The 27,809-nt window shown below is 40.0% G+C and overlaps 2 protein-coding genes across 4 annotated transcripts in view; one reads left to right on the forward strand and one right to left on the reverse strand.

The window, feature by feature from the left end:
• The window catches only part of LOC306882655 (cytoplasmic polyadenylation element-binding protein 3-like), a 56,575-nt gene extending 41,566 nt beyond the window's left edge, over nucleotides 1–15,009 (forward strand). The window contains exons 11-12 of one of the 2 annotated variants that reach the window (XM_079437456.1): nucleotides 4,916–5,248; nucleotides 14,835–15,009. In XM_079437456.1, coding sequence (XP_079293582.1) covers nucleotides 4,916–5,143 — 228 coding nt within the window. In that variant the 3' untranslated portion in view covers nucleotides 5,144–5,248; nucleotides 14,835–15,009. Of the gene's footprint in view, nucleotides 1–4,915; nucleotides 5,267–14,834 lie in introns of those variants that run through there. The other variant, XM_079437455.1, reaches the window with a different exon arrangement.
• LOC306882654 (TATA-binding protein-associated factor 172-like) overlaps nucleotides 14,520–27,809 on the reverse strand; it is a 31,849-nt gene continuing 18,559 nt past the window's right edge. For both annotated transcript variants that reach the window (XM_079437453.1, XM_079437454.1), the window contains exons 21-38: nucleotides 27,613–27,797; nucleotides 27,378–27,531; nucleotides 25,685–25,794; nucleotides 25,382–25,583; nucleotides 24,389–24,537; nucleotides 19,804–19,956; nucleotides 19,515–19,636; nucleotides 19,239–19,406; nucleotides 19,066–19,143; nucleotides 18,842–18,971; nucleotides 18,281–18,422; nucleotides 17,923–18,053; nucleotides 17,563–17,685; nucleotides 17,326–17,478; nucleotides 16,275–16,486; nucleotides 16,022–16,181; nucleotides 15,606–15,776; nucleotides 14,520–15,444 (exon numbers count right to left, since the gene is read on the reverse strand). In XM_079437453.1, coding sequence (XP_079293579.1) covers nucleotides 15,295–15,444; nucleotides 15,606–15,776; nucleotides 16,022–16,181; nucleotides 16,275–16,486; nucleotides 17,326–17,478; nucleotides 17,563–17,685; nucleotides 17,923–18,053; nucleotides 18,281–18,422; nucleotides 18,842–18,971; nucleotides 19,066–19,143; nucleotides 19,239–19,406; nucleotides 19,515–19,636; nucleotides 19,804–19,956; nucleotides 24,389–24,537; nucleotides 25,382–25,583; nucleotides 25,685–25,794; nucleotides 27,378–27,531; nucleotides 27,613–27,797 — 2,693 coding nt within the window. In that variant the 3' untranslated portion in view covers nucleotides 14,520–15,294. The remainder of the gene's footprint in view (nucleotides 15,445–15,605; nucleotides 15,777–16,021; nucleotides 16,182–16,274; nucleotides 16,487–17,325; nucleotides 17,479–17,562; nucleotides 17,686–17,922; nucleotides 18,054–18,280; nucleotides 18,423–18,841; nucleotides 18,972–19,065; nucleotides 19,144–19,238; nucleotides 19,407–19,514; nucleotides 19,637–19,803; nucleotides 19,957–24,388; nucleotides 24,538–25,381; nucleotides 25,584–25,684; nucleotides 25,795–27,377; nucleotides 27,532–27,612; nucleotides 27,798–27,809) is intronic.

The following is a 27,809-nucleotide window of genomic DNA, read 5'->3' on the forward strand; positions in this document are numbered from 1 at the left end:
GCTGTCACAATGTTTCTGTCATCAACTGCAGATGTTTTCCTTGATCTACTCGTTTGAGGTGTGTTACTTAGTACATCATTGGTTTCTTTCTTCCTCAGGAGATTCTAAAAGGTTGTACTTGCTATTGCCAGTGTTTGTGCAGTGGTTTGATTGATTTCTCATCTTCTCTCCGCTTCACAATTGCTTGTTTTTCACCCATAGACACCTCTCTGGTTTTCATGTTGGTTACACGTCTAACTAACTATAAATGCAGTCTGCACGGATCTGAAACTGAGCGCAGACATTCAGCGCTATTTATTGTTTGAATAATCAATTAATAGGACACACCAGGGCAACAAAACACACCTGTCAGTCACATGTTCCAATACTTTTTGTAACATGAAAAATGGGTGGGTTCAAACAAAAGGTGATATCTTCTAAGTTGTGTATCAGATCCAGATGAAAATAAAAGCTGAAATGTTAATCTCTCATCTCATATTCATCTTTTGATGTCAAACCCAAATGCTTTCAGTCTACAGCAAAAATAAAGGAATTGGCCTTACTGTTCCAATACTTTTGGAGGGCACTGTATATGTGTGTGTGTGTGTGACCCTGGACCACAAAACCAGTCATAAGGTTAATTTTTTTGAAATTAGCTGAATAACAAGCTTTCCATTGATGTATGGTTTGTTAGGATCGGACAATATTTGGCCGAGATACAACTATTTGAAAATCTGAAAATCTTGAGAGTACAAAAAAATAAAAAATTGAGAAAATCGTCCTTAAAGTTGTCCAAATTAAGTTCTTAGCAATGCATATTACTAATCAAAAATTAAGTTTTAATATATTTACAGTAGGAAATTTACTAAATATCTTCATGGAACATGATCTTTACTTAATGTCCTAATGATTTTTGGCATAAAAGAAAAATCAATAATTTTGACCCATATAAAGTATTTATTGCTACAAATATACCCCAGCGACGGGTTTTGTGGTCCAGGGCAGAGACGGACAGTAACTAAGTACATTTACTTGAGTATTGTACTTAAGTACACTTTTTGAGTATCTGTACATTACTTGAGTATTATTTTTTCAGGAAAATTATGACTTTAACTTCACTACATTTGAAAGACAAATATTGTACTTTTCACTCCACTACATTTCTATCAAGGCCCTCGAAGTAGAAAGTCATTACTATGTAGCAGCTTTGAAAGTCAGTGGGTGAATTATTATTATTATTATTATTTTATTTATTTTTTTCTCTAAAATATGATTTTCTTTTTTCCAGACAGTTTATATAGTAATCACTCTTGTAGGGCTACATGAAGTGATTTCCCAGCATTTTTTGAACACTGACCAGTTGCAAATGTGATATTTATTTACAACAATTCAATAATAAGAATTTAATATTATGGTGTATATATATATATATTAGACACAATATTGTCTGATTTTGCTAAATTGTGTACGTGAAAATGTTACATATAAAGCCACAGAAGAACTGTTGCATCTAGGTGTTGGACTTCAGGCAACACTGCACAGACCGTTCTGTGTGTGACATCAAAGAACAGCAAGAGAGATTAGACAGCATTTTTTACATTTTTGTTTTGGTTTCAAATAAGTCTTGCTGTTTTGCTTTTTTGTTAAAGCAGTGTTGCTGTTGTAAAGTTATACAGCTACAGTTGTGTTGCTGGCTTTTAAAGCAGGTTTGCAGCTTATCACTCTGTATTTACAGCAATTTCACTGTCCACTCTGTTCAAATGTGGATGAATGGCTACACATAGATGTGTGTGCACACTGTCAGAGCTGTGTGAGATCACCACCATCCTGCTTTTGTGGGGGAGGGTAGGGGTGCTAAATATTTTTTGTTTGTTTAGTTTTTTCCCCATAGGTTTTTAACATTCTAAAAGCTCTTTATTCCCAAAATACTACAAGCTAGTCAGTGTATTCAGTAGGTGTAATGTATTGTAAGTTGCTTCAGAGGTATTGCAAGTATTACGTAGAACAATAATAAAACAGTGTATTGACATAAAAAAGGAAATTTACTTTTGGTACTTAAGTAAAAGTACAGAAGAACTTGCTTTTAAAAGCACTTAAGTAAAAATCTGTCTTTACAACTTTTACTTGTAATGGAGTAAGATTTGACCAGCAGTATCTGTACTTTCACTCAAGTAATGGAGTTGTGCACTTTGTCCACCTCTGGTCCAGGGTCACATATATATATAATGATTTTTTTTTTTTTTTTTTTACAATTGTATTTGAGCCAGTTGGTAACATTTCTTATTTTCATTTAGCTGATGTACTAAAATATTACAACTGAAATAAAAACTATTGATATATAAAAAAAAACAATAATTCAAATAACAAAAACACTATAAAATTACTAAAATTTGAATAAAATTACAATGAAATGTAAAAAAAAAAAAAATTATAAAATAAAAAGAACCACAAAAAATATAAATATAAAATCAAAAATATAAAAATAAAGACTAATTCAAAATATTGATTAAAATCTATAGTGGTATTTCAATTATACTAAAATAACATTGGTCCTTGATACCATCAGCAACACTTCATAATGTGACATTTTACTTGAAACGATTTGAACTTTGACGCTGCTTGACCTTTCGAAACGCAGCCAGAGTTTACCAGACTGTTTGCATGAGATGCACTGAAGAGCAGTTGTGTCAAAGACTCTTTACAAACTGGAAATCTGCATAATCACGGGCCATTTTAAAAATGTGCAGAATGCTATGAATGCCGTATTGACTAGACGAGTCCCAGAAGAGGTTTATACTGTACTTTTATAACTGTAATTCTAGATGTGATTGCATAGTGGCAGTTTCTGTACTGTGGTTTTCCTGCAGGCCGTTTCCATACGGCCAACAATACAGTCTGTGGAAACCCCGGAGCAGACTGTGTGTAATCAACATGACCATGGGCTTCTGGAGGCCTGACAGCCATTTGAAGTCTCAGACGTGGCGTGTGTTAATTATAGCTCCATGCTATTCCTGTGCGCATATGTACACACTGGACTGTTTTGGGAATGTTATTCAGAAGTAAATAGCTGATGGTCACTGGACTAAAACTAGATGCTCACCAGAATCACCCCTCCATCTACATGACACATCCTCAAATACTAGTTCATTTTGAGCTGTTAGTGTAACTGTGAATTTATAAACAAAAGTTAGTAGCTGACATCCTCTACCACAGAGGTTTGATGGTAAATGGAGAGATTTAAAGTTTGCTTTGTTGAACCTCTTAATGCATTTAGTTCTTCTATCTAAATATGTAAAACAAAAAAATATAATCTATAATATTACATATAAATTACAAAAATGTTATGTACACATTACAAACTATATATAAAAGGATATATATATATTGGTGCTGTCAAAATTTGCGATTTAATTTTTCCAGTTTAAAAATATTTAACGCAGTTAATGCAGTGGCGGAGCTAGGGTTGGCTCACAACCCACTCACAGCTGCTGCTTCTGTACTTTCTACCTGCTGAAGGGCACAGGAATGACATTTATTATAATGGGTTTATGTGAAGATTAAGTTAGAAGTTGTCATAATTTTATATTTTTTTGTTGTTATTTTTTAAAAGTCTAATAAATGTTAAAATTGATAGCTCTCAATTATACTGTAATGTTATAGTCAACATTACATATAGTCAATGATTAAACATTCGGGAAAAAAAAAACTATTTCATTGAGACATCAGTTGGTATCAGTGACACTCGCCTTCAGTCATGAAAAAGATGCCATTAAACAAATATTAGAAATATACTGTATGTTTCTACATTAATTTGAAGATTGAATGTGAAATTATTGAAATACAAAAGTTTATTTAAAAACGTTAACGTTAGGTGGGATTAATTGCGATTTAATGTTGAATAATTTCAGAAAGAAATGTGCGATTAATTCGTTACACCAGTTTTTGGATGAGCTAGGAGAATTTTTCTTGAAATCCTCCCAAACAACATGTGGTGATGTAGGGGCTGTTTGACAATTTTGTTTTAAAGGTTTTCTTTCCCCGAGACTCAACTATTTTCTGCAATTCTCCAGCTGTGGTCCTTGGAGAGTCTTTAGCCACTCAAACGCTCATTCTCACCGTGCATTAGGACGATATAGACACACATCCTCTTCTAGGCAGTTTCTTAACATTTTATGTTGATTAGAAATTCTTAATTATTGTCCTGATGGTGGAAATGGGAATTTTCACTGCTCTAGCTCTTTTCTTAAAGCCACTTCACTAATTTGTGAAGCTCAGTTATCTTTTGCTGCACATCAGAAATATATTCTTTGTTTTTTCTCATTGTGATGGATGATTAAGGGAATTTGGGCTTTGTTTTCCCTCCTATTTATATTTCTGTGAAACAGGAAGCCATGGCTGGATAATTTCATGTTCATAATCACCCTGGAGTGCTCAAAATTGTGAATATGAATGGGAGTATACTTCAGAGATATTTACTCATAAGAATTTCTAGGGGTGCCAATAATTGTGTCCGTGTATTTGAGAAAAACATTTATTTCATAATGATGTTTCCCCCCATTTTAAATTCTTATTATCCAATGAAAGGTTAGATTTATTTATTTTTTTTTCTAAATAAAAGATCAAAAGGATGAACAATGCAGATTCATTTTCACATATTTGATCATATTTACCAAGGGTGCCGATATTTTTGGCCATGACTGTATGTATGTATGTATATATGTGATACAGCATTTATTTGTAATATAAATCTTCTGTAACATAAATATCTGTACTGTCACGTTTGATCAATGTAAAGCATCCTTGAATAAAAATATTAATTGCCAAAAAAAACTTACGGACCCCAAACATTTGAACGCTATTACATATATGTATGCGCTTCCTAATTAGACATGTTTTTAGAAACTTATAATCGCTCTCTCTCTGCCCATGTCTGCAGGTGGAGGTGAAGCCGTACGTGCTGGACGATCAGATGTGCGATGAATGTCAGGGTGCTCGCTGCGGAGGAAAGTTTGCCCCTTTTTTCTGTGCCAACGTCACCTGTCTGCAGTATTACTGCGAGTACTGCTGGGCAAGCATCCACTCACGCGCCGGCCGCGAGTTCCACAAACCGCTGGTGAAGGAGGGCGGAGATCGACCTCGGCATGTGTCCTTCCACTGGAGCTGATGGCAAGCGGCACATCACCCTCTCCACCCACCCAACATCTTCAACACCACGACCAGCACACGGATATCCCCTCTCATCTTTTGTTTTTAGGAAACAAATATCATGGTATCTCTGTCTACTATATTCTCTGCTTACAAACACTTAGGAAAATATGAATTTTGAGTCTGCGTGCTCAAACATTGCACTTTGGCACAAACAGTCGATGTTAACGCTTATCACGATGCTGTGCTTTAATTCTCTCATTATCCTTCGTTTGATCGGTTTAGTGCTCCATATAGGTAACATTAGGCAGTGTGAGACTATATATATAATATATACAGTACATTTACAAAAAGGATATATTTTTATTTTATATGTATCTATATACACATAGATAATACATTTTGGGTTTCAGACATTTTAAAGAAGCATGCACTTATTGTGAAAAACAGAGTGGTAGGAAATTCCCCCCTAGATGATGACAAAAAAGTTACCAAAGGTAAAATGAATTCATTACGAAAATCATGTTTAAGTGAGCTGTAAAAAAAAGGAGTTATTAGAGTAAAAGGCCATTTGCTCTCCATGTTGAAATGAATAGTAATACCTCATGCACGCATCTCTTTCTGTTCACTTCAGTTTCTTAGGCTTGATTTTTTACGAGTTTTTTAGTATTATCAACATGTAATGCTGCAATAGCTTTTGCTGCTAAATCCATGGTATGAGTCCATACCGGCATACTTTATTCAGGCAAACGAGCGCTCTGAAGGGTCTGCGTCTGCACCGAAACTGCATGTTAAATGAGTCTGCGATGCATGCTGTAAAATCAGGTCTCACTTTCATTTCCCCCACGATGGGTGAGCGATATAGAGCACTATGGAAGCATATTTCCTCCACAGAATAAAAAAGGTAATTGCATCTTTTTATCTCACAAATCTGACTTGGGAGGGGAAAAATTGACAAATTCAGAATCGTGAGGGGGGAAAATTTTGAATTCTGAGATATAAACTTTGCAAGTACGAGAAAAAAGGCATTGTTAGATAAGTTTATTTTTTTTATTCCATGGCAAAAACAAGCTCACAATTCTGACTTTTTCTCACAATTGAGTTTATATCTGACAATCCTGACTTCTCAAAATTGTGAAGAAAAAAGTCAGAATTGTGAGATATAAACTAAGATGTTAAATTATAGTTGCGAGAAACTTACAATTCTGAGAAGAAAAGTCTAAATTGTGAGAAACTCTAAATTGAGGGAAAAAAAATTGAATTGTGAGAGAATGTTGCAATTACCTTTTATTTTTTATTTCATCTTATATTCAGATTTTTTATTTATTTTTGTTTTTATTTATTTTTTGGCAAAGTGAGAATTGTGAGATTAAAAAGTCAGAATTCTGTCACAATTTGAGACTTTTTTTCCCACATTTTTTAAATAAAGGTCAGAATTGTGAGGAAAAAATTTGCAAATTGTGATATAAAATTAAAAATTACAAGTTTATAAGAGGAAAAAAAAATCTGAATTGATAGATAAAAAGTTGTCAAGCTTTTTTTTTTTCTTCATGCTCCTATTCCATGGTGGAAACTCAGAATTGTGAATTTAAAAAATCTTTTTTATTTATTTTTTTATTCTGTGGCAGAAATAAGCTTCCACAGAGCGCAAACTTGGCATGACAGGAATACTGCAAAAAACAAACAAACGTGAGACCGGCCAGATGACCGACCCGCTCAACCCAGTTGGATCCTCTAGAGAAATTTCATTTTTGCAGTGATTGTTCATAGAATTGAGCAATTTTTCTACAATATGTAGTTGGGTTAGACGACGCCTAGAACTGTGATTCGCTTTAACTGTTATTGATGTCTGACGTGGAACGTCCTGTGAAACTAGCATAATGTAAACATACGGTCCCTTCTGTCCACGGATCTCGCACACTTCTGCTAGTTAGCGTCCCGTCAGAACCAAAGAGCTGTCCGACTGGAAATGACCAATTACACTACGTTGCACGCCAACGATTCACGATACTGTGTCCGGCCGGTGACTCTGGGAGAATAAGCAAACACTGGCTCTAAATCACTTAACGTTACCTAACTTTGAGATACGGCGGGCGGAATTACCTCGCGTAACCGCTGCATTTATATCCAGATTATCCAGCAAAGCTTGAAGTAGGAGAATTATGTCGACGGTGGACATTTTGAAACTAAATTGAGAGATTGTGGAGAGGTCTTGGCTGCTTAGCCGAGAGTCAAAAAACGGTCAGCTTTAGGTTGGCACGTTTAGTCTGAAAAAACGACAAATGCGAATAATACTTTTGTACCGATGGAGAAAACGAGGATTGTGGGTAACCCTGAATTCTGGGTGTTTGTGTGATATTTCTTTCCCTGCCCAGATTTTTCTATGTTTATTCCTTCTGTGTAGTTTGTTATGCACTACTCTTTGTATTTGGATGGTTGAACAGTCAGCGTTGTTTTTTTTTAAATAGAAAAATGTGTGCTTTCTGACTGACGTAATCTTTTGCAATACCTCAATTTTGAAATATAATAGGAGAGAGATTGATATTTTCTAAGTTTATTCAGATAAAGACTATATATATATATTAATTTAATTCTGCTAGAGAGAAAAAAAAAAAAGATTTAACAGATGCTTAATTTTATTTTTGTCATGCTTATTTGCTTTTAATTTTATTTTTGGAAAAAAAAGAAAAACAAAAACAACTGAAGGAGTTAAGAGCTGTATTATTTTAATACTGTAGGAAGCTGAAGTACAGCTGCTATCCCCGCTGCAACATCACAGTGTTCCACAAACAAACATCTGATCTTATTACTAGCATAAAATATATATATTTTCTATAAATATATATATTCTATAGGGTCAACGGGCCGTCAGGTGCTTATAAACATACTAATTGTTGTGTATTGATGTGACGTCATCAACGTTATTGGGCAGAATGCGGAGATAAAGGATGGAAGAAGAAGTTCAATCTGGTGTCTGTGTGGTTCGATCCGAAATAACCAGAAAGGTTACAACATTGGCGACGAGGATGTTGCAACAAGGACTCACTCGTTAGTTAAATCTGAAAGTGAGTTAGACGTGTGTCACGCCGATTTTTTTTTTTATCTCGATTAACCGAAAAGTTTAGTGGAGAGGGGCGGCGCGCGTTAAAGATGGACGGTACTGTTCCCAAGTTTGACTGCTACAGCGATCCAGCCACATTGGGTCCGCGGTGGACAAGATGGTTAAATGCATTTGAACTTTTTGCCGATGGAAAGGGTTTGATCCTGGCTGACGATACACGCGACGCTACAAAGCAAAGACGGAGAGCATTGCTCTTACATCACGCAGGGACAGATGTGCAGGATATTTTCTCTACACTCGCTGACACAGGAGGGCCAACAGACTACGCGCAAGCAGTAACAGCGCTGAACGCATACTTTGTGCCTCAGGTAAACACGGCGTTTGCAAGACAGACGTTTTATCAGCTAAAGCAGAAAACGGGACAGACCGTGCAACAGTTTACCACATGTTTAAGGCAAGCGGCAAAAGATTGTGATTTTGGAGCTGATAAAGACAACCAAATAAGGGATGCTGTTCTGAGTCGGTGCAGCTCTGAGTATGTGCGTAGAAAATTGCTGGAGGAAGGAACGGCTTTGACACTTGCTCGTACTCTAGAAATCGCAGCGCAGTGCGAACGTGTTGAACTGCAGATGGCGGCGTTGCACGTTTCTCCAGAGACGGAGGTGAAAGAGACGGTGAGTCTGGTATCCAGAAAAGGAGTGAGAGATCAGAAAAAACGAATGCAATGTAGTAAAGGTAATGCTGATTCAAACAAAACCTGCTACAGATGCGGACAGACAGGTCATTTCGCAAAAGATTATAAATGTCCCGCACGTGGAAAATCATGCAGAAAGTGCAATGGAAGAGATCATTTTGCAAAAATGTGTAAAACAAAGGGAAGTGTGAGACAGACAGTGAAAAGAGTTGAATCAGATGTGGAAAATCAAGACTTTGCATTTGTTGTAAGAGAAGAGAGCAGCATGGACAGAATAACGTTCTCAGTTGGAGGTGTCAGACTACCCATGTTAGTTGACTCAGGAGCAACAAGCAACATAGTGGATGAAGGAACGTGGGAAATGCTTAAGGAAAAAAAGATCAAATGCAGTTCTGCCAAATCAGACAAAAAACTGTATGCATACTCATCAAGTGAACCCCTACCAGTGAAAGGAATTTTCTGGTGTGAAGTTGGAATCGGAAAATGCAGCACAACAGCTGAATTTACAGTTATTTGCGGGAGAGGGGAGCCATTGCTCGGAAAAGACACAGCAGTTAAATTAGGAGTGCTGAGGATTGGAGCTAATGTTGCAGTGGTAAGCGATGTGAAGTCCATGATACGCCAGAAGTACCCCGAATTGTTCTGTGGAGTAGGCAAACTAAATACAAAACAAATGAGCCTACACATAGACAGCACAGTGACGCCAGTTGCACAGCCCCTTAGGCGCGTTCCGTTCCACCTCAGAGAGGCTGTTGAGAAAAAAATAAATGAGCTGCTCCACATGGACATTATCGAGAAAGTCAATGGAGCAACTCCTTGGGTAAACCCAGTTGTCATTGTACCCAAAGCGAATGGGGAAATAAGGATGTGTTTGGACATGAGACAAGCAAACACGGCAATCATTCGTGGGCGGTTCCCGATCCCCACAGTGGATGAATTGTTGCAAGGAATGAATGGGTCAGTCGTTTTCAGCAAACTAGACCTGAAATGGGGGTACCATCAGCTGGAATTGACCCCAGAATCAAGAGACATCACCACATTCGCCGTTCATAATGGCATATATAGGTTCAAAAGACTGGTGTTTGGAGTGTCATCAGCTAGTGAGCAATACCAGCATGAAATAGCTACTGTTCTAGCTGGCATCGAAGGAGTAGAGAACATATCAGATGACATCATCATCCATGCACCTGACAAAGAGACACATGAGAAAAGAATGCATGCAGTACTAAAGAGACTGGAAAGCTGCGGTTTGACTCTGAATGTAGAGAAGTGCCAGTTTAACATGGACAAATTGGTGTTTATGGGCATGCTGCTGTCAGTGAAAGGCATAGGACCGACGGCAGAGAGGGTGAGAGCAGTTGTGGAGGCAAGAGAGCCTGAAAACGTTTCAGAGGTGAGAAGTTTCCTCGGTTTAGCTGGCTATAGTAGCCGATTCATACCTCAGTTTGCGAGCATCTCAGAACCTCTGCGCAGACTGACAAAGAGAGACACCAAATTTCATTTCGGAACTGACCAGAAGAAGGCTTTCAAAACTCTCAAAGATAAGTTGGCCGAGGCAACAACACTGGCTTACTTCGACAAGGACGCACCAACAAAAGTCATTGCTGATGCTGGACCAAAAGGTGTTGGGGCAGTACTGGTTCAGGAACAACGTGAAGGAATGGTTCCTGTCTGCTATGTGAGCAGGAGCTTGACAGAGTGCGAACAAAGGTATTCACAAACTGAGCGCGAAGCACTTGCTCTGGTGTGGGCATGTGAACGATTGCACCCTTATGTTTATGGTCGAAAGTTTGATCTCGTCACAGACCACAAAGCATTGGAAGCAATTTATAGCCCTCGCTCAAAACCATGCGCACGAATCGAAAGGTGGGTCTTGAGATTACAGCCTTATGACTTCCGGGTGATTCACATACCTGGAACACATAACATTGCAGATCCTCTGTCACGGCTGCTGGGCCCATCAGCCAAAGGTGAGATACACACACATAAAGCAGAGGAATATGTGCGGTTTATAGCAGTTTGTGCCACACCCAGCGCCCTCACCACCAAAGAAGTTGAGCAGATCTCAGCAAATGATGTGGAATTACAGAGACTGAGAACTGCTATTCAAACAGGTTGTTTTGATGACTGTCCTGCATACAAACATATTGCAGGTGAGCTATGTGCCATTGGCCAAATAATACTCAGGGGAACAAGAATTGTTTTGCCACAGTCGCTGCGAGGAAGAGCATTACAGTTGGCACATGAGGGTCATCTTGGTGTGGTAGGAACAAAACAACACCTGAGAACAAAGGTTTGGTGGCCCGGAATGGACAGGGCTGCAGAAAGACTTGTGAGGACATGTCACGGTTGTCAGTTGGTAGCGAGACCAGATGTTGCTGAACCACTGTCGCCCACAGTGATGCCTGAAGGGCCATGGCAAAACTTAGCCACAGATTTACTTGGTCCTTTACCGGATGGACATTCGATTCTGGTTGTCGTTGACTATTACAGCAGGTACTATGAATATGCAATCCTCAAGTCAACAACGGCGGAAAAAGTGATCGACCGTTTGGAAGATATTTTCAGTCGGCACGGACTTCCTTTAACAATCAGGTCAGATTGTGGCCCACAATTCCAGTCCAGTGTATTTCAGGCTTTTTGTCAGGAGAACGGAATACACCATATCAAAACAACTCCAAAATGGGCGCAAGCAAATGGAGAAGTGGAAAGACAAAATGCATCACTGATGAAACGAGTACGGATTGCCCAAACTGAGGGCCAGGATTGGAAAAAAGAGCTACGCAAATATGTGACTGTCTACAGGTCCATACAACATGCCACAACGGGCAAAAGCCCAGCAGAGCTTCTTTTTCAGAGGAAGATCAGAGGAAAGTTACCAGACATTACAACTCCACACAGTGACCTTGAAGCTCGAGACAAAGACGCAGAGCAGAAAGGAAAGGCCAAGATATACACAGACCACAGACGAGGTGCTAAGACATCAGATATAGAGGTTGGAGATCAAGTGCTTGTGAGACAGGATAAAACAGACAAATTCACAACAACATTTCATAGCACTCCTCACAAGGTTGTACGCAGAGAAGGTAACAGCGTTGTCGTTCAGTCACCCACTGGAGCAAAGTATACACGGAATACGACATTTGTCAAGAAGTTTCTGTCTGCGGAAACACCAACATTGGATGGTGAAATGATATGTGCTCGAGAGCCGAGTTGTGATAAAGAGCAAAAGGAAAGTTCAGAGGAAGGCAAAGAGAACTGTGAAACATTTCAGAGAGAGGAGCAGATTCCTAAACTTTGCAGACCCCAGAGACTAATCAGATTTCCTGAAAGGTTTAGAGACTATGTTGTTGAGTGACTGATAAAGGCTAGATTATGTGAGAAGGAAAACAAGTAAAAATCTAATTAAGAGTTTAAGATTATGTTGTGGTGTGGTGCACCTGTTCAGAAAGCAGTGCTGATGTTCTATTAAGATGTACAGTGTTACATGTACTTTGAATGTTCTTAACTGTCTTAAGTTGTAAGAAAATGTGAACGATAACTTGTTTAGTTGGGGTAAGTTCATATTCAAGTAAAGGGGGGATGTTGTGTATTGATGTGACGTCATCAACGTTATTGGGCAGAATGCGGAGATAAAGGATGGAAGAAGAAGTTCAATCTGGTGTCTGTGTGGTTCGATCCGAAATAACCAGAAAGGTTACAACACTAATGTTTTTATATATTTACAATCAGACCTTCACTAGGCTGAAAATCTTCTGTTCGTTATATTTTGGTGTTTGGTGAAATATGTTCCCCTTTGTTTTGTAAAGCGCGCACGCCCCGATTTGTTAACTTTTCTGTTATTCCTAAACGATATAAAGTTATGATTTTTGGCAATATGGAGAGAAAAGAAAGTTCATTTGGGAAGCTGGAAAGAGACATATTAAACGTTTCAACTTTAACTTGACGGAAAGCCCCAGATGCGTCGCTGGTGTGGTGGCCTTCGCCCAAGACTTGAATTAGTCCCTTTTTTAAAAGGCTGAGAACCTCGATTCTTTGTTGTAATGTGCAATACTGTTTGTACGGTTTGTAAAAAAGAAAAAAAAAAAGGCATAAATCTTTATTGCAGATTTATTTTCATTGCGAGCATTGTGATTCACTAAAATCATTTTCTACTGTGTATTTACTCGACGTGCTAGTACCTTCCAGTAGTAATGTAGCCTTTGTACGGAGAAATTTTTTCATTATTTTTTAGAGATTTTTTGCAAAAAAAGACTATTAAAACATTTACATATTTTTGATTTTTCTTTACACTTATTCCTCAACCATTAATGTTAGCTATTTCTGGGGAGACTTTCATATCTGGTCAATGTCGTTAATATTATTTTGTATTTTTATGTGGAATTAACTTTATGCTAATTTGTACTTTTTTTGTTTTTAAGTTGAAAACTTTGTAATAGTGTTACTAAAATGTCTAGATTTTTGAAATGCAAAGCTTGTTGCTTACATAAGTGTGATTGGGGAGAAAAAAATCAACAGCAATCATGGTTAGTAATGTGTGATTGAAATGTAACGATGAATGGGCAATAAACAAAATAACGGCAGAATGGAGCAAATGTGAGGTCGTTGTGGTGAAACCCAGTCAAGACATAAAATCATGAAGCTCTACAATATAGTGTGTATTTAACTGAGAGACATGATATTTCCATGAATGCATTTTATTTATGAGCAGAGTGTAGTGGAGTAGATTTGATGGTAGTAATGGCCTTTGAAACACAGTCAAGGGAATTTTCATGTTTGACTAAGATGTACCTCGTTTTCTTTCAAACCATCTTTGTCTGAAGAGTTTCCTATATTGCAACCATTTGAATCCTTTTAGAAGCTGTGCTGTATAGTTATAAAATGTCCTGTGTTTAGTGACACCTTCACAAAAAACAAAAAATCTTGTCTAATATCAAGCCAGGTCATTTTGGCTTGTGGTTTTTCTCTTCTACCACACTTTTAGCTCCATTTGTCATTTTTTAAAATTAGTAAAAACCCATTTTTTCCCAATGCGGTTTAACTTTTGGTTTCAATTTCACATCTGGTTCCATCTTCGCAAGGCTTTGAGATGATCTTGGACCTCTGCTTGTGTAACTTTGCAGTAAAACTGTGATTAAAGGATTTTTTAAATAAGCGCAGTGCTGCTAATGCTTACTAGCTTTTCCCACCTTCACGAGTTTTCCCTTTTCTGTACGAAACAGCAAATCTTATTAAATGTAATTGTATGACACTGTGAAACATGGTCATCTTTTGCACGGTCTCGTACTCTTCTTGTAAAATTTCACTGCTGAAGCAAAAACAAATCAACCACCTGCTGCAGGAAGTGTTGGAAAATAATTAAAATTATCTAAAATATTAAAATAGCTTCTAATGGGGCTTATTTTTATATAAAATCAACAAACAGCTGATGCCAATATAGGCATTTTTCAAACACCCACCCAAAAACAAATTCCAATAAAGGCTAAAGTTTACCCACCTGTCCCAATTGCTCTCTTTACTGTATTAAAACAATATTTATCTGGCTGCGGTTTAAAAATAATACATTAAAATAATATATGAACAGCTATACCACACATAATGAAGCATTTAAGTGTCATGTAGTATTTGTTTTTTTTTTTTGGTGCAATTTGCTTGGATTATTTGATTTGATTTATTTTGGCATAAATGTACATATTGGGATATTATATACACACTTTAGTGAATTCTGTAATACATGACCTTTAAATACTCCGTAGATGCAGACAGACACATACAAGACATTTTAAACAGAGCTCATTAGAATTTATTAAAATTCTACCAGCTTACCCAAAAAGGCAAATAACAGAAATATTTAGTTCTATCTTTTCCTTTTAAAACTCTACAATGTTTCCGAGGCCATTGTCCTTCTGCTCTTCCAGCTGTACATAAAGATCTGTCAGTGCATTTCTTTTTAAGATTTCAGATGGAGCAGCAGCTACAAGCCCTTCTTAATCCTACAGGAGTTAGTCAAGCGCCTCCTAGTGGTCTGGATGAACAGATCCAGTCATTCTACGCAATCACGGAAGCGTTTCAGTGCGTTCACCAGCTCCCTTCATTCACTTCTGAAATACCGTCGTCATGGATACTGATGGTGAGTTCTGGAAATCCTGAGGTTCAAATGTCATCTGTACAACACTCAATTTTGTAAGATTAGCTTTTAAGACTTCCTCCAGTGACATTAATAACGGACCGTTTTAGATCTCAAATCTCGAGTGAATTGTAGGAACCTACAAGAAGAGGAAGAGCTGTAAGACTGTGACAAGCATTAGACTGGAGTGTTTAAGGCCCATAGCTACAGTGCTTGCGCACATCTCTCCGTTGACCAATCAGATGGTTTCAAGTCATTTCTGGTTTTGTTGTGCATGTTGATCTGGGCTCATTTAAGTGAGTGCATGAAGCCGTCCAGGTCATATTCATTCTCGTACTGCTGTTGGTCCCACAGGTCACCCAGCCCATCCATAACAGACTTCATACTGGTTTTACCAGAGGACGACGATGCTGCCGCCTCGCTCTTCTCTGCTTTATCCTAAACATCAACACAAAGCATCAGTATGAATGCGCATTTCTGTCTTTCCCTTGTATTAAATGCATGTTTGTGCAGAAATTAATGTGGAAAACCAGCGTTTAAGGCAGTGCTGCCTCGTGGGATGGTGATTTTTATGCATGCAACAGTCTGTAAGGACTGACCTTGTCCAGTGTGAAGAGGTTGAGCAGCTGTTCTGTGCCCATGCTCTGCAGGCTGGCGTTCTCTTGGCTGATGACTGTATTCGCAATGGTCATCTTAAATTTCTGCAGACCCATGATCTTCTCCTCCAGCGTGCCCCGTGTGATGAGACGATACACATTCACCACACGTTTCTGAAACACACAGACATGCATTAGTGGTATGGATGCAAACGTTCACATGTGGCACAAAAATCTGATTTTTCCCTATTTTTGTAACATGACTTTAGTATAAATAGATGTCAGAATCTGATTTTTTGTGGAAATGTGTCAGTAACAAGATGAATAAATAAATGTGGGTAACAAAAAAAAAAAATTCAAAAAAAAAGCGCAACCAAAAACACTTTAAATCAGCCAAAAAAAGCTAAATTCCTCCTTACCTGTCCTATTCTGTGAGCTCGATCCATGGCCTGCAAGTCTCTCATGGGGTTCCAGTCGTGCTCCACAAACACCACAGTATCTGCTCCAGTCAGATTCAAACCCAGCCCACCCACATGGGTAGTGAGCAGCAGAACATCTATGGATGGGTCATTATTGAACCTGTAGAAGGAAAAAAATAAAAAAAATAAAACCCATATAGTGACCCAAATTGAAGATGAAATATTTCCAGGGTAGTTTGCGTGGCTGTTTCACCTAGAGACTATAGAGTGTCTGAGGCCGGCCTGAACGCTTCCATCCAGCCTGAGGTAAGTGACTGTGGGCAGCTGTGCTTTAAGCAGGTCATGCTCCACGATGTCCAGCATGCTCTTCAGCTGGCAGAAGATCAGAACGCGGTGTTGGGCCACCACAGCCTCGGTGCCGCCATCAGCTGCTCCAGCAGAACCCAGTCCACAGTCCAACAACAGCTACAGGGAACAGAGCAAAAATAAACACATGCTTCTGTTACTACTGTGTTGTTTGTTCGTATTTTGCACTAGATGTCATTTGATGAAAAAGAAAAAAAAATGTGTCTGATTTACACTACACGCTGATATGTATTAAAAAAAAAAAAAAAAAAAAAAAAAAAAAAAACCTTAAATCATCATCTTCCATTATTGGATGGGGTTTTTATTTCCTCTTGTTCAAAATGAAAATATTGGATTAAGACCGATGAGAGCGAGAGATGGATAGATATATATAGATATAGATGATATTAACAATTTAAATAAGATTGCTGATATCAATAAAAACACTCATTTTAAATCAGTGTCACCTAATATTAAAGTCACTAAAATAGCTGATATTGATTAAAATGTTTTATCTTACAGAAAAGGACCGAAGAAGTTACTTTCATGTTTGTGAAAGTTAATTGGCCTCATATTTGAGCTGGGTGCATTTGAAGGCATCAAGGACAAACTGACAGACTGTAGGCCTCATGCCTGCGCTTATGAATAGAGGATACAGAAGGAAGTACCAGAGATGGGAGATGCTACAGGCTGAGATATACGTGTAAAACTCCTTAAAATCCTGACAGCTCATTTCTATCCTAAAATGTATATACCTCTGCAACCTTGGGCACCCGGAAAGTGGTAGATAAGAAGTTATCTTTTGAAAAACAGACTAGCAGGTGGTTTTCTACAATGAAAGCAAGTGTTATCGGGAATGAAGTATCTAAGAATGGTCTGATATTGATATGGTCTGTTTTCGCAGGCATTTCTACCTTGTAACAAGGGCATGTTTTGGTGGTACAGATAAGTGGACGCACCTGTTTGAGGGCTGAGAGTTTTGGGGCGTGCTGAATGTCTCTGAGGCTGGAGTGCTGGCTGATCAGCTGTTCTGTGATGTGTTTGTACTCTGGGTGTTGAGGGGTGAGTACCAGTGCTGGGTGATTACACAGCTTCCTCAGATACTGCAGAGCCTGAAACATCCAACGAGAACATTACAGACTATTCGACTGAGAGGAGGATCATCTTATGCTCTTATAAGACTTCCTGGGATCAACCTGGAAGACGTGTCCGGTGGCCTTTAATTTGGGTTTCTCTTCCTCTTGCACAGACGCTGTGGAAAAAACTTCATCCACGTTCACCTTTGCGCGAGATTTGGCAAAGTCCTCATACAGTTGAACCTGAGCAGGCACAGGTGAAAGAACGAAAGTTGTGTTACTAATATTTAATAATAATTCCCTTATTTCATATTAACTAAAGGGTTTCTAATGTTTTTGTGCATAGTTCACTTTAGCTTTCTTAGTAGCAGTTTGTAGTGGCACTGTACAGATCCTCTCTGACACACAATGAAAATCACAGAATCTTGCTGTAATCACCAGCCACATCCTTGATAAACATCCTTTGTTTGTGTTTAGTACCTGTAGAGGACTGAGGTTGCAGTAGTAATCTTGTATGATCTTGGGTGGCAGATCTTGAAGCACATCATCCTTCATTCTCCTCAGTAAGAAGGGCAGAACTTGTCTGTGCAGCGCTTCCATTGCCAGCACACCTGAAAAGCACACATCAACACATTAGACCAAAGATAGCAACATTATTAAAACGACTTAAAGAGCTGCTTCATAAAATCAAACACCTGAAACAGTCACAACGGGAAAAAAAACCTTCATGTCTCAAAATAGGATTCAGTCTCAAGTGATTCCCTTAGACTTCTCGGTCTGAAGCTTTTCTTCAATTTTTATGCTCTGTACTGTGGTCCTACAATGTGAAAAATCACACCTGCTTCCTGTTCACGTGAGGAACTTTTAGCATCTCGACTGGCGAGGATGGGCTTCCCGTAGCGGGCAGCAAACTGACGCTCAGTACCAAGAAAGCCTGGCATCAGGAAGTCAAAGAGAGACCACAACTCCAGAACATTGTTCTACAGAGACAAAAAAACACAAGTACAGGCATTAGCTTGTCAAATTCAAACTTGATAGTGTTTTGAGCCAAAATTCATGTCAGCAAAATCTAAAAAAGGCACACTATCATGAGGTTTGGGTCAGTAAGATTTGTTTTTAAATAACTGAATAGTCTACTTTATTCAGCAACGACATTAAATTCATCAAAAGTGACAGAAAGGCATTTCTAATTTTCTATTTCAAATAAATACTGTTCTTAACTTTCTAATCATTAATGAATTCTGAAAAAACTGCATCGTTGTAATCACTGAAGGACCATGTGACACTGAAGACTGGAGTAATGTCTTCTGAACTGTCTCCTTTAAAAACAATACTATTGACACTGACCCCAAGTTTTGAACAGTACCGTATACAAGCCATCCAAGAGTTCAATTCTCACCTGAATGGGCGTTCCTGAGAGGATTATTCTGTAGTTGGCAGTTAACTGCTTGATCGCTTTAGAAAGTTTGGTCTTTCCATTCTTTATGACGTGACCCTCGTCAAGGATGCAGTAATTAAATTTAATATCCCTGTATGAGAAAATAACATTGAAACAATGACGCTTTCTTTCATCCCACTGTATATGAAGTCTGAGAATGATAAACGTAATTAAGGAGTTGCTACCTGAAAAAGTCAATGTCATTTCTAACAACATCATACGAGGCAACAACAAGATTGTGTTTCTTCACCTGGTGCTGCAACCTGCATAGAATGAAACGGAAAACTGCATTTCCTATTCAATTGCTTAAACTGGACAACAACTCTATATTTACTCAAGTAATTTCTTATGATGGTACCATGCTCTTTCAGTAGGGGGGCCAGTATAGTGCAGAGGATTGAGATAATCTTTAGAGCAGAACTTCCCAACCTCATCCACCCAGTGTCCCGTCAGGGTGGGCGGACACACGACTATGGAGGGCAAAGGGCAACAGTCGGGAGCCTTTGACCTGGCGTACTCCTGAGCCCTGCACACATGCAGCAACATTGTTTAGCAGGTCAAATAAAGTCAGGCATTTTAAGTATATAGAAATGCTGCAAAGCTCTATGAAGGATGAAGTTGGTTTGGAATGTACCTGAGGAAATGATCGCCTGCCAGAATACAGATGGACTGCAGGGTCTTACCCAGACCCATATCATCACACAAGATCCCATGAAGCTTGTACTTGTTCAAAAATGCCAACCAGTTCACTCCATCCTACAAAAGAGAGCAGGACGAACTTCAGAATCAAATCACCAGCAATTTATGCAGTCAGACTTTTGTTAATTACAGTTATAAGACTAATTTAAACCCCTGGATTTGCCAAAAAATTTAATGAAAAATAAAGACACTTCCATGGACAGAAGCGTAAAAAGCAAACACACCTGCTGGTATTTCCTGAGCTCTGCTTTGATGGGCACAGGAATCTTATAATTTTCCAGTTTCCTTCCATCAAGCAGCTGCTCGAGGAAGTGTCGTTCTCTGGCCTTCTGTCGAATTAGATCTTCAGACATAGACGGCGGGTCTGGGATCCCAGCCTGAAAGGAACAAAAAACTAAGATGAAAAGGAAAATAGCTGCACAAAAGTTGTGCAACAAAAAGATGAGTTCCACTGTACTGAGAACAGACATGCCTCAACATCCCTCACTTCAAACTCTTAGCTGAAAGTCTTGCATTATTAGAAATTATGAGATGCATGAATGCTGGACTATGCTTGTTACTGATCGCTCACTAGGCCGGTCACGATAACTTTGTGTTGTGCGATATATTTCCCCAGAATCATTAGGATATTAAGTAAAGATCATGTTCCATCAATATATTTTGTAAATTTCTTACCATAAATACATTTTTGATTGGTAATATTCATGGCTAAGAACTTCATTTGGACAACTTGGATTTTCTCAGTATTTACATTTTTTTGCACCCTCAGATTCCAGATTTTCAAATAGTTATATCTCAGCCAAATATTGTCCTATCCTAACAATCCATACATCAATGGAAAGCGTATACATTCATTTATCTTTTAAAACATTTACCCCATATGACTGGTTTTGTGGTCCAGGGTCACATATAATCATAATATAACAGCATAATAATGCAAGAAGGCCTACACACTTTCAAATGACAGCTGTTTTTAATGCAGCCATACGCCAGAGAACTTTAATCCCTGAAAGTAACAAGTAGAAAAAAGAAAAAATGCACGAAGAACTTTTTCCCAGGCCTTCTTTTCTCTGTAAATTAAGGGTGCACACTATTGCTGAAAAACAGATGTCCCTATGCACAAAGGCACATATCCCTAAACAAGGCAGATTTGCAGATTCTTTTTTTTTTTTGAAGATGGCGCCGGTGAGATCGGCTGCCGTCACGACTGCTCCGACCAAACTTTGTCTTTTTTTGTTATTTTTTCGTATTGTTAACTATAAACACCGGTTTCTTTTTGTAAGATGGCCATTCTTACATACGACAGGGCCACTCTTATTTCTATTGGTGCACAATGCACTAACCTTTCGCCGATTTTGAACCCGGACCCATCCTGGCCAAGCGAGATCCTGAGGAGGAACAAAGGACGCGACCCGTACCGGCGTCCTCGAGGGAAACGAGCTGGCGTCAGGAACAGGCTGAGGGCTCGCGCACACCGCGCTCCCTTACCAAGTGTCCTGCTCGCCAATGTCCAGTCGCTGGATAACAAACTCGATGACCTCAGGGCAAGAGTCAGGTTCCAGAGGGACATTCGGGACTGCAACCTTCTCTGCTTCACCGAGACATGGCTGAACCCAGCGGTACCAGACCACGCCATCCAGCCGGCCGAGTTCTTCTCGGTTTACCGCATGGACAGAACGCTGGACTCGGGGAAGACTAGGGGAGGTGGAGTATGTCTGATGGTGAACGAGCACTGGTGCGACAGCGCGAGCACTGTTCCCCTCTCACGCTCCTGCACACCGAATCTTGAACTTCTGACCATCAAATGTCGCCCTTTTTATCTCCCTCGGGAATTTAGCTCGGTCATCGTCAGTGCCGTTTATATTCCACCTCAAGCGGACACGGACACTGCGATATGGGATTTACATGAAACACTACACCTTCACCAGACACAGCACCGGGACGCCGCATTCATTGTTTTGGGAGATTTCAACAGTGCCAACCTCAAGCGTGCACTGCCGAACTTCCATCAGCACATCAGCTGCCCCACCAGGGGCGAAAGGACATTAGATCACTGTTACACCCCATATAAGAACGGCTACAAGGCACAGTCACAACCACTGTTTGGGAAATCGGACCACGCCGCCATCTTCCTCATGCCTGTTTACAAACAGAGGCTGAAACAGGAAGCCCCGGTGCAGAGGGAGGTCCAACGCTGGACGGACCAATCGGTGGCCGCTCTGCAGGACGCGCTAGATGACGCAGACTGGGACATGTTCCGGCGCAGCTCTGATGACGTCAGCTTGTTTACGGAAGCGGTTGTGGGATTTATAGAGAAACTAATGGATGATACGGTGCAGAAAACCATCATCAGGACGTTTCCCAACCAGAAGCCGTGGGTGGATAAAACCATCCGCGACGCCCTGAGATCCCGCTCCGCTGCCTACAACACAGGGCTCATCACCGGGAACATGGATGATTACAAGGCTGCATCTTACAGCGTGCGCAGATCGGTGAAGGAGGCGAAGCAGCGCTACGGGAGGAAACTAGAGTCGCAATTCCAACATGGCGACTCTAGGAGCCTGTGGCAGGGACTTAGAACCATCACGGACTATAAAACACCACCCTCCAGATCGGGGAATGCGGACGCCTCTCTGGCTGACGAGCTGAACACTTTTTATGCTCGCTTCGAGGCTGCAGCTAATCTCGCTAACGGCGCTAGCAGTGCTAACTGCATGCACGCTGAGGAAGCCGGTGAGGACAACGTATTCACCATCAAGGAGCATGACGTGAGGAGGGCATTCAAGAGAGTGAACATCAGGAAGGCAGCAGGACCAGATGGCATCACAGGTCGGGTTCTGAAGGCCTGCGCTGACCAGCTAGCACCGGTGTTCACCGAGATCTTCAACCTCTCCCTGGAACAGTCCATAGTCCCCTCATGCTTTAAGCAGTCCACCATTGTTCCTGTCCCCAAGAAACCGCAGCCCACCTGCCTAAACGACTATCGCCCTGTAGCCCTCACATCAGTGGTGATGAAGTGCTTTGAGAGACTGGTCAGAGACTTCATCATTGCATCACTACCAGACACACTGGATCCACTACAGTTTGCATACAGACATAACCGCTCCACGGAGGATGCCATCTCACACCTCCTCCACACCACAACAAGTCACCTGGACTGCAGAAAAGGGAATTATGTAAAAATGCTGTTTGTGGACTACAGTTCAGCGTTTAACACCATAATTCCCTCCACACTCACCTCCAAGTTGGAGGTCCTTGGTCTCAGCACATCCTTGTGCCAATGGATCTCCAGCTTCCTGAAGGACAGACAGCAAGCCGTACGGATGGGTAAACACACCTCATCCTCCATCACCCTAAGCACTGGAGCCCCTCAAGGTTGTGTTCTGAGCCCCCTGCTGTACTCACTGTACACTTATGACTGTGTGGCCACTTCCAACTCCACCACCATCAAGTTTGCTGATGACACTGTTGTGTTGGGCCTGATCTCAGACAACGACGAGACGGCCTACATACAGGAGATTAAGAACCTGGAGAGTTGGTGCCAGGTGAATAGTCTACACCTGAACATCAGCAAAACTAAGGAGCTGATAGTGGACTTCAGTACGAAGCAGGAGCGGTCGTACCAGCCGATCACGATCAGCGGGACTCCAGTGGAGAGAGTGGACAGCTTCAGATACCTGGGTGTTCACATCACGCAGGACTTGACCTGGTCCTGTCATACCAGCACCCTGGTGAAGAAGGCCAGGCAGCGTCTGTACCATCTGAGACGCTTAAAGGACTTTAGACTTCCCTCTCGGGTGCTTAAGACTTTTTACACCTGCACCATCGAGAGCGTCCTGACGGGCAGCATCACTTCCTGGTTCGGGAACTGCACTATGCAGGACAGACGAGCCCTCCAGAGGGTGGTGCGTTCAGCGGAACGTACCATTCACACCGAGCTCCCTAACCTGCAGGACATCTACAGCAAGCGGTGCCTGACCAGGGCCAGGAAGATAGTGAAGGACCTCAGCCATCCCAACAATGGACTCTTTTCTCTGCTGCGTTCAGGGAGGCGCTTCCGCTCCATGAAGGCGAACACAGAGAGAATGAGGAGGAGCTTCTTCCCGCAGGCCATTCGGAGTCTAAACCACTCTCCACTCTAATCACATCACCCCACACTTCCACTTTGCACATTTTTCAAGTACAATCTGCACTAATTTGTAGAAGGTTACGAAAGGATAAATGAGTGGGACTTACATGCCATTTGTCTTTGTCTTTAGTATCCTTTTACTCACTTATACACTTTACTGCACTGCACAGCACAGCACACGGACACTTTATCACTGACATACACTTTACTTTTTATAGAATCTATATAGAATCATATTCTATTTTTTATTCTCATATCTATTTGTTATTTTATTGCTAGTTTATTCTGTATATATGTTTACTGTACTTTTTCTATTTGTATTTTTGTAAACTTGAGGTTTTTCTTAATTTTGTTGGACAATATGTTGGACAGTCGTACAATACATTTCACTACATGTCGTACTACGTATGTATATGTATGTGACAAATAAAATTTGAATTTGATTTGAGATTCAAATTTTTTTGAAGCACTTTTTAAATTTGAACTAGTACCTCATCACTACACCATGTTATGTATGAGAAGCTGCAAGAGACATGGGTGCAAGTTGAATGCAAAAAACATTGTGACATACATTTTTATGTAAATATAATGGCCAATATATTGAGTCACCAAAAATTGAGGTCACGTAAATATATTGTGCGGTAAGTCGATATATTGATTGCGACAGGCCCATCACTCACCTCAAGAGGAAGCAGTCGGATCAGGGTTGCAAAGCACTGCGTGGCCATGAATCGCACGCTGTCACAGGGGTCACTCATACGGCCCAACACAGGGACCACCAACAGCACGATGTAGGGCACAATATCCACATCTAATTGCTCCATCACACCTGAACGCTGTGCTCAGGATAATATTTGTGTCCTGAACGACACTGTACACACTTTCATTTTTGTACACTAGCGTCTGAAAGTTTGAGGTCGGTAAGATTTTATGGCTTTGAAGTCTCTTAAACCCAGATCACTGCATGTCACACTGTGCGACATGGATCTAATATAATAATGTGTGTAGACTGTACAATGATGAAACCTATTGACTCGTACTCTACTATAAAAGAATAAAATGCCATCAGGTAGTAGTAAACAAAAAGAGCATGATAATTCACATTTTAGCACTTGTATTTGTGTGTGTTGAAAAAAACTGGAAGCGGCAAAAGTAGTAGGGATAAGGTCGGTCAGCCGAACATCGTGGAGTGTGTTTAGGGTTTTAAGACCACCAAGGCTGCATGTATTTGATCAAAACAATATTACAATTTAACAGTTTCCCATTTTAATACATTTTACAGTTAAATTTTTCCTATGATGCACAGCTGAATTTCCAGCATCATTACTCCAGTCTTCAGTGTCACATGATCCTTCAGAAATCATTCTAATAGGCTGATTTGCACCTCAAGAAACATTTTTAAATATATTTGAAATAGAAATCTTTTACAACATCATAAATGTTTTACTGTCCCTTTTGATTCATTAAATGTGTCCTTACAGAGTAAAATAATTAATTTCTTATTACTACTAATAATAATCATCATCATCTTACTGACCCCAAACTGGTAGTACGCCTTATAGTGCTTCCTAAATTCTTAGAAATAGAGTAATTTAACACCTACGTGAAATACAAAGGCATTTTTTAAATACAAGAAAAGAGCTTGATTTTCATTTGTGACATGCAGAGGATACAAGCCAGAGCTTCGATGGCTCCCTCCTGCTTGGTGTTGTCATCAATAGCACCCAACCAGGGTAGCACATGTTCCAGGAACACATTCATGGTCTCCATAGTAGCGATCTTGCTGAGCACGCCCACACAGCGCGCGGCCATGTGACGTACGGCTGTGTATGGATGTTGCAGACAGGTGCAAAGGAGAGGCAACTGCTCCATCAACTGCAGATATAGAGGCAACAGGAGACCGGTTAAAACCGCCATTGTTCATATATTAATACTAGATGTTCTTGAATGTTGCATGTGTGCCCGTGTGTCCATACTAAAGGGATGAGCTCTTGAGACATGGCTCCTGCTGTGACCTCCAGCACCTGCAGAGAGTTCACAAGCTCCTGAGCAACCGGGTCTCCCTGCTTCAGCAACTGGCTGGAATCTGCAACAAACACCAAATGAGGAGCAGGAAGAGCATTTACTAAATGAATAGTTCACCTGAAGACAGAAATTTATCCTCAGGTCATTTAAGATATATTAGTTCAAATACGCATGTCTGAATTTTAATGTGAGAGAACAACAGGAAAATGACTTTTTCACTGGAAGAAACTGGAGGAGTAAGGACTCATAATTTGGCCTTAAACTGTGACTTTAAGTTAAAATGCCTTATTAACCGATTTATTACAAACATGCAACTTTTTGCTTCACAAGACATTAATCGATATACTGGAGTGGTGTGGAATACTTTGGGATCATTGTGATACTTTTATCAGCTGTTTGGACTCTTTTAGGCCGCATTTATACTGCATGGTTCAAGTGACCCAAATCCTGTGTGGCACAGATCTGATATGGCCCACGACCGTGTAAGCAGGGAAAAAATTAAATAAATAAATAAATAAATTAATTAATTAATAATAATAATAATAATATTATAAGCATGGATTCCGATATTCTCTGATCGGTTTCAGGCCTCATTCATATGTGGAAATAAATCAGATATGTATAGGATCCGTGCATTTGCGCCTGCCGTGCAAGCGGACAAATCGGATATTCCCCTGTAAATGCGACTCCTACGTCATAGAAAAGTGATTTTTTTAAACATTTTTGCGGTACAGACATACCTGCGACAAATTAAACATCTCTAGTTGAGTAGCAGAGTATTAATTTGGTTCATTTGTATTAAATAAAAAGCAATCTGACGCTGAAATGTGTTGCTTTCGCTGAGTGCTAGTTGCGGTTGATGTCAGTGATGGCGGCTCGTGCACAGACGAGCGCTTCAGTCTCATTCTTTCCATTGAAACCACAAAATAAAAATGCACACAAACATGTCCCTGCCTTTGATATACAATCACTGATGAACGCATTTGGTTTTAATTACTAAAATAAAAACACAGACGATGTGACATGCTTAATATCTACCACCCGAGTATTATTCCACTCGCAAGCTTTCTGCAGAGCATCACTGTCCTGAAGAATTTGTTCTAGGCTATATAATTATTTTGATGTACAGATGTAACTATTGCATCAAACACGTTTCTATATGAATTTCATGTCGATAAATTAAACAATGTACTATTCAAATTGATTTTTGATGTCAAATGCTATTTTTGGCTTGTTTCACCAAGTGCAGTGTAAAATGCACACATAGGATACGGGTCACTTTTAAAAGAAATGCAAGCACGTCGTCCCAAAAAATCGGATAGAGTCACAAAATCGGAATTGGTCATCAAGACTTGCAGTGTAAATACAGCCTTATTCTGACAGCACCAATTCACTGCCGAGGATCCATTGGTGAACAAATGACGTAACGCTACATTTCTCCAAATCTGTTCTCAACTCATTTACATCTTGAATGCCTTGAAGGTGAGCACATTTTTAATAACATTTGTATTTTTGGTGAACTGCTTCTTTAAGAAACATTAATCTGAACTGTAAAGAGCTTTTCACAAATCTCAATTCATTTTAAATCAAAAACTCAACTGGGGAAACAAAAAAAGGTTACGAACAAAGTTAAAGAAGACATACCAAATCCCTGAGCATCCAGCGCATTCCTCAGCGGACCGGTCATGGACTCCCACAGATATGGCAAAGTTTTGGTCAACTCCTTACCGAAATGCCTGGCAACTGTCATCAAGCAGAACTCTGCCCCTCTCCTCTGGATAAGACATGGCTTCTTGCTCTAGGTTAGGATTACACAGAGACTCATATGAGATAACTGAAGAGAACAAAGTAAAGCTGCTAATTATAACGCTGTAAATACCTCATCTGTTTCTGTGGTAATGCTACCCCCGAGGGGCAGGTCATTGTTGGTAGTTTTGGGGGCTTTGGGTGTGGGTCCTCTCTTACTGGTGATGGCAAAAGCTGCTTTCTGATGCCGATAAAGGGTGATGATGCCCTTTGTATTATTCACCATGTGATGCATCGCATCCTTCTCTGCCACAGATGCTGCAGGATAGA

The sequence above is a fragment of the Barbus barbus genome (genome assembly GCF_936440315.1).
Source record: "Barbus barbus genome assembly, chromosome: 16".
Lineage (NCBI taxonomy): Eukaryota > Metazoa > Chordata > Actinopteri > Cypriniformes > Cyprinidae > Barbus > Barbus barbus.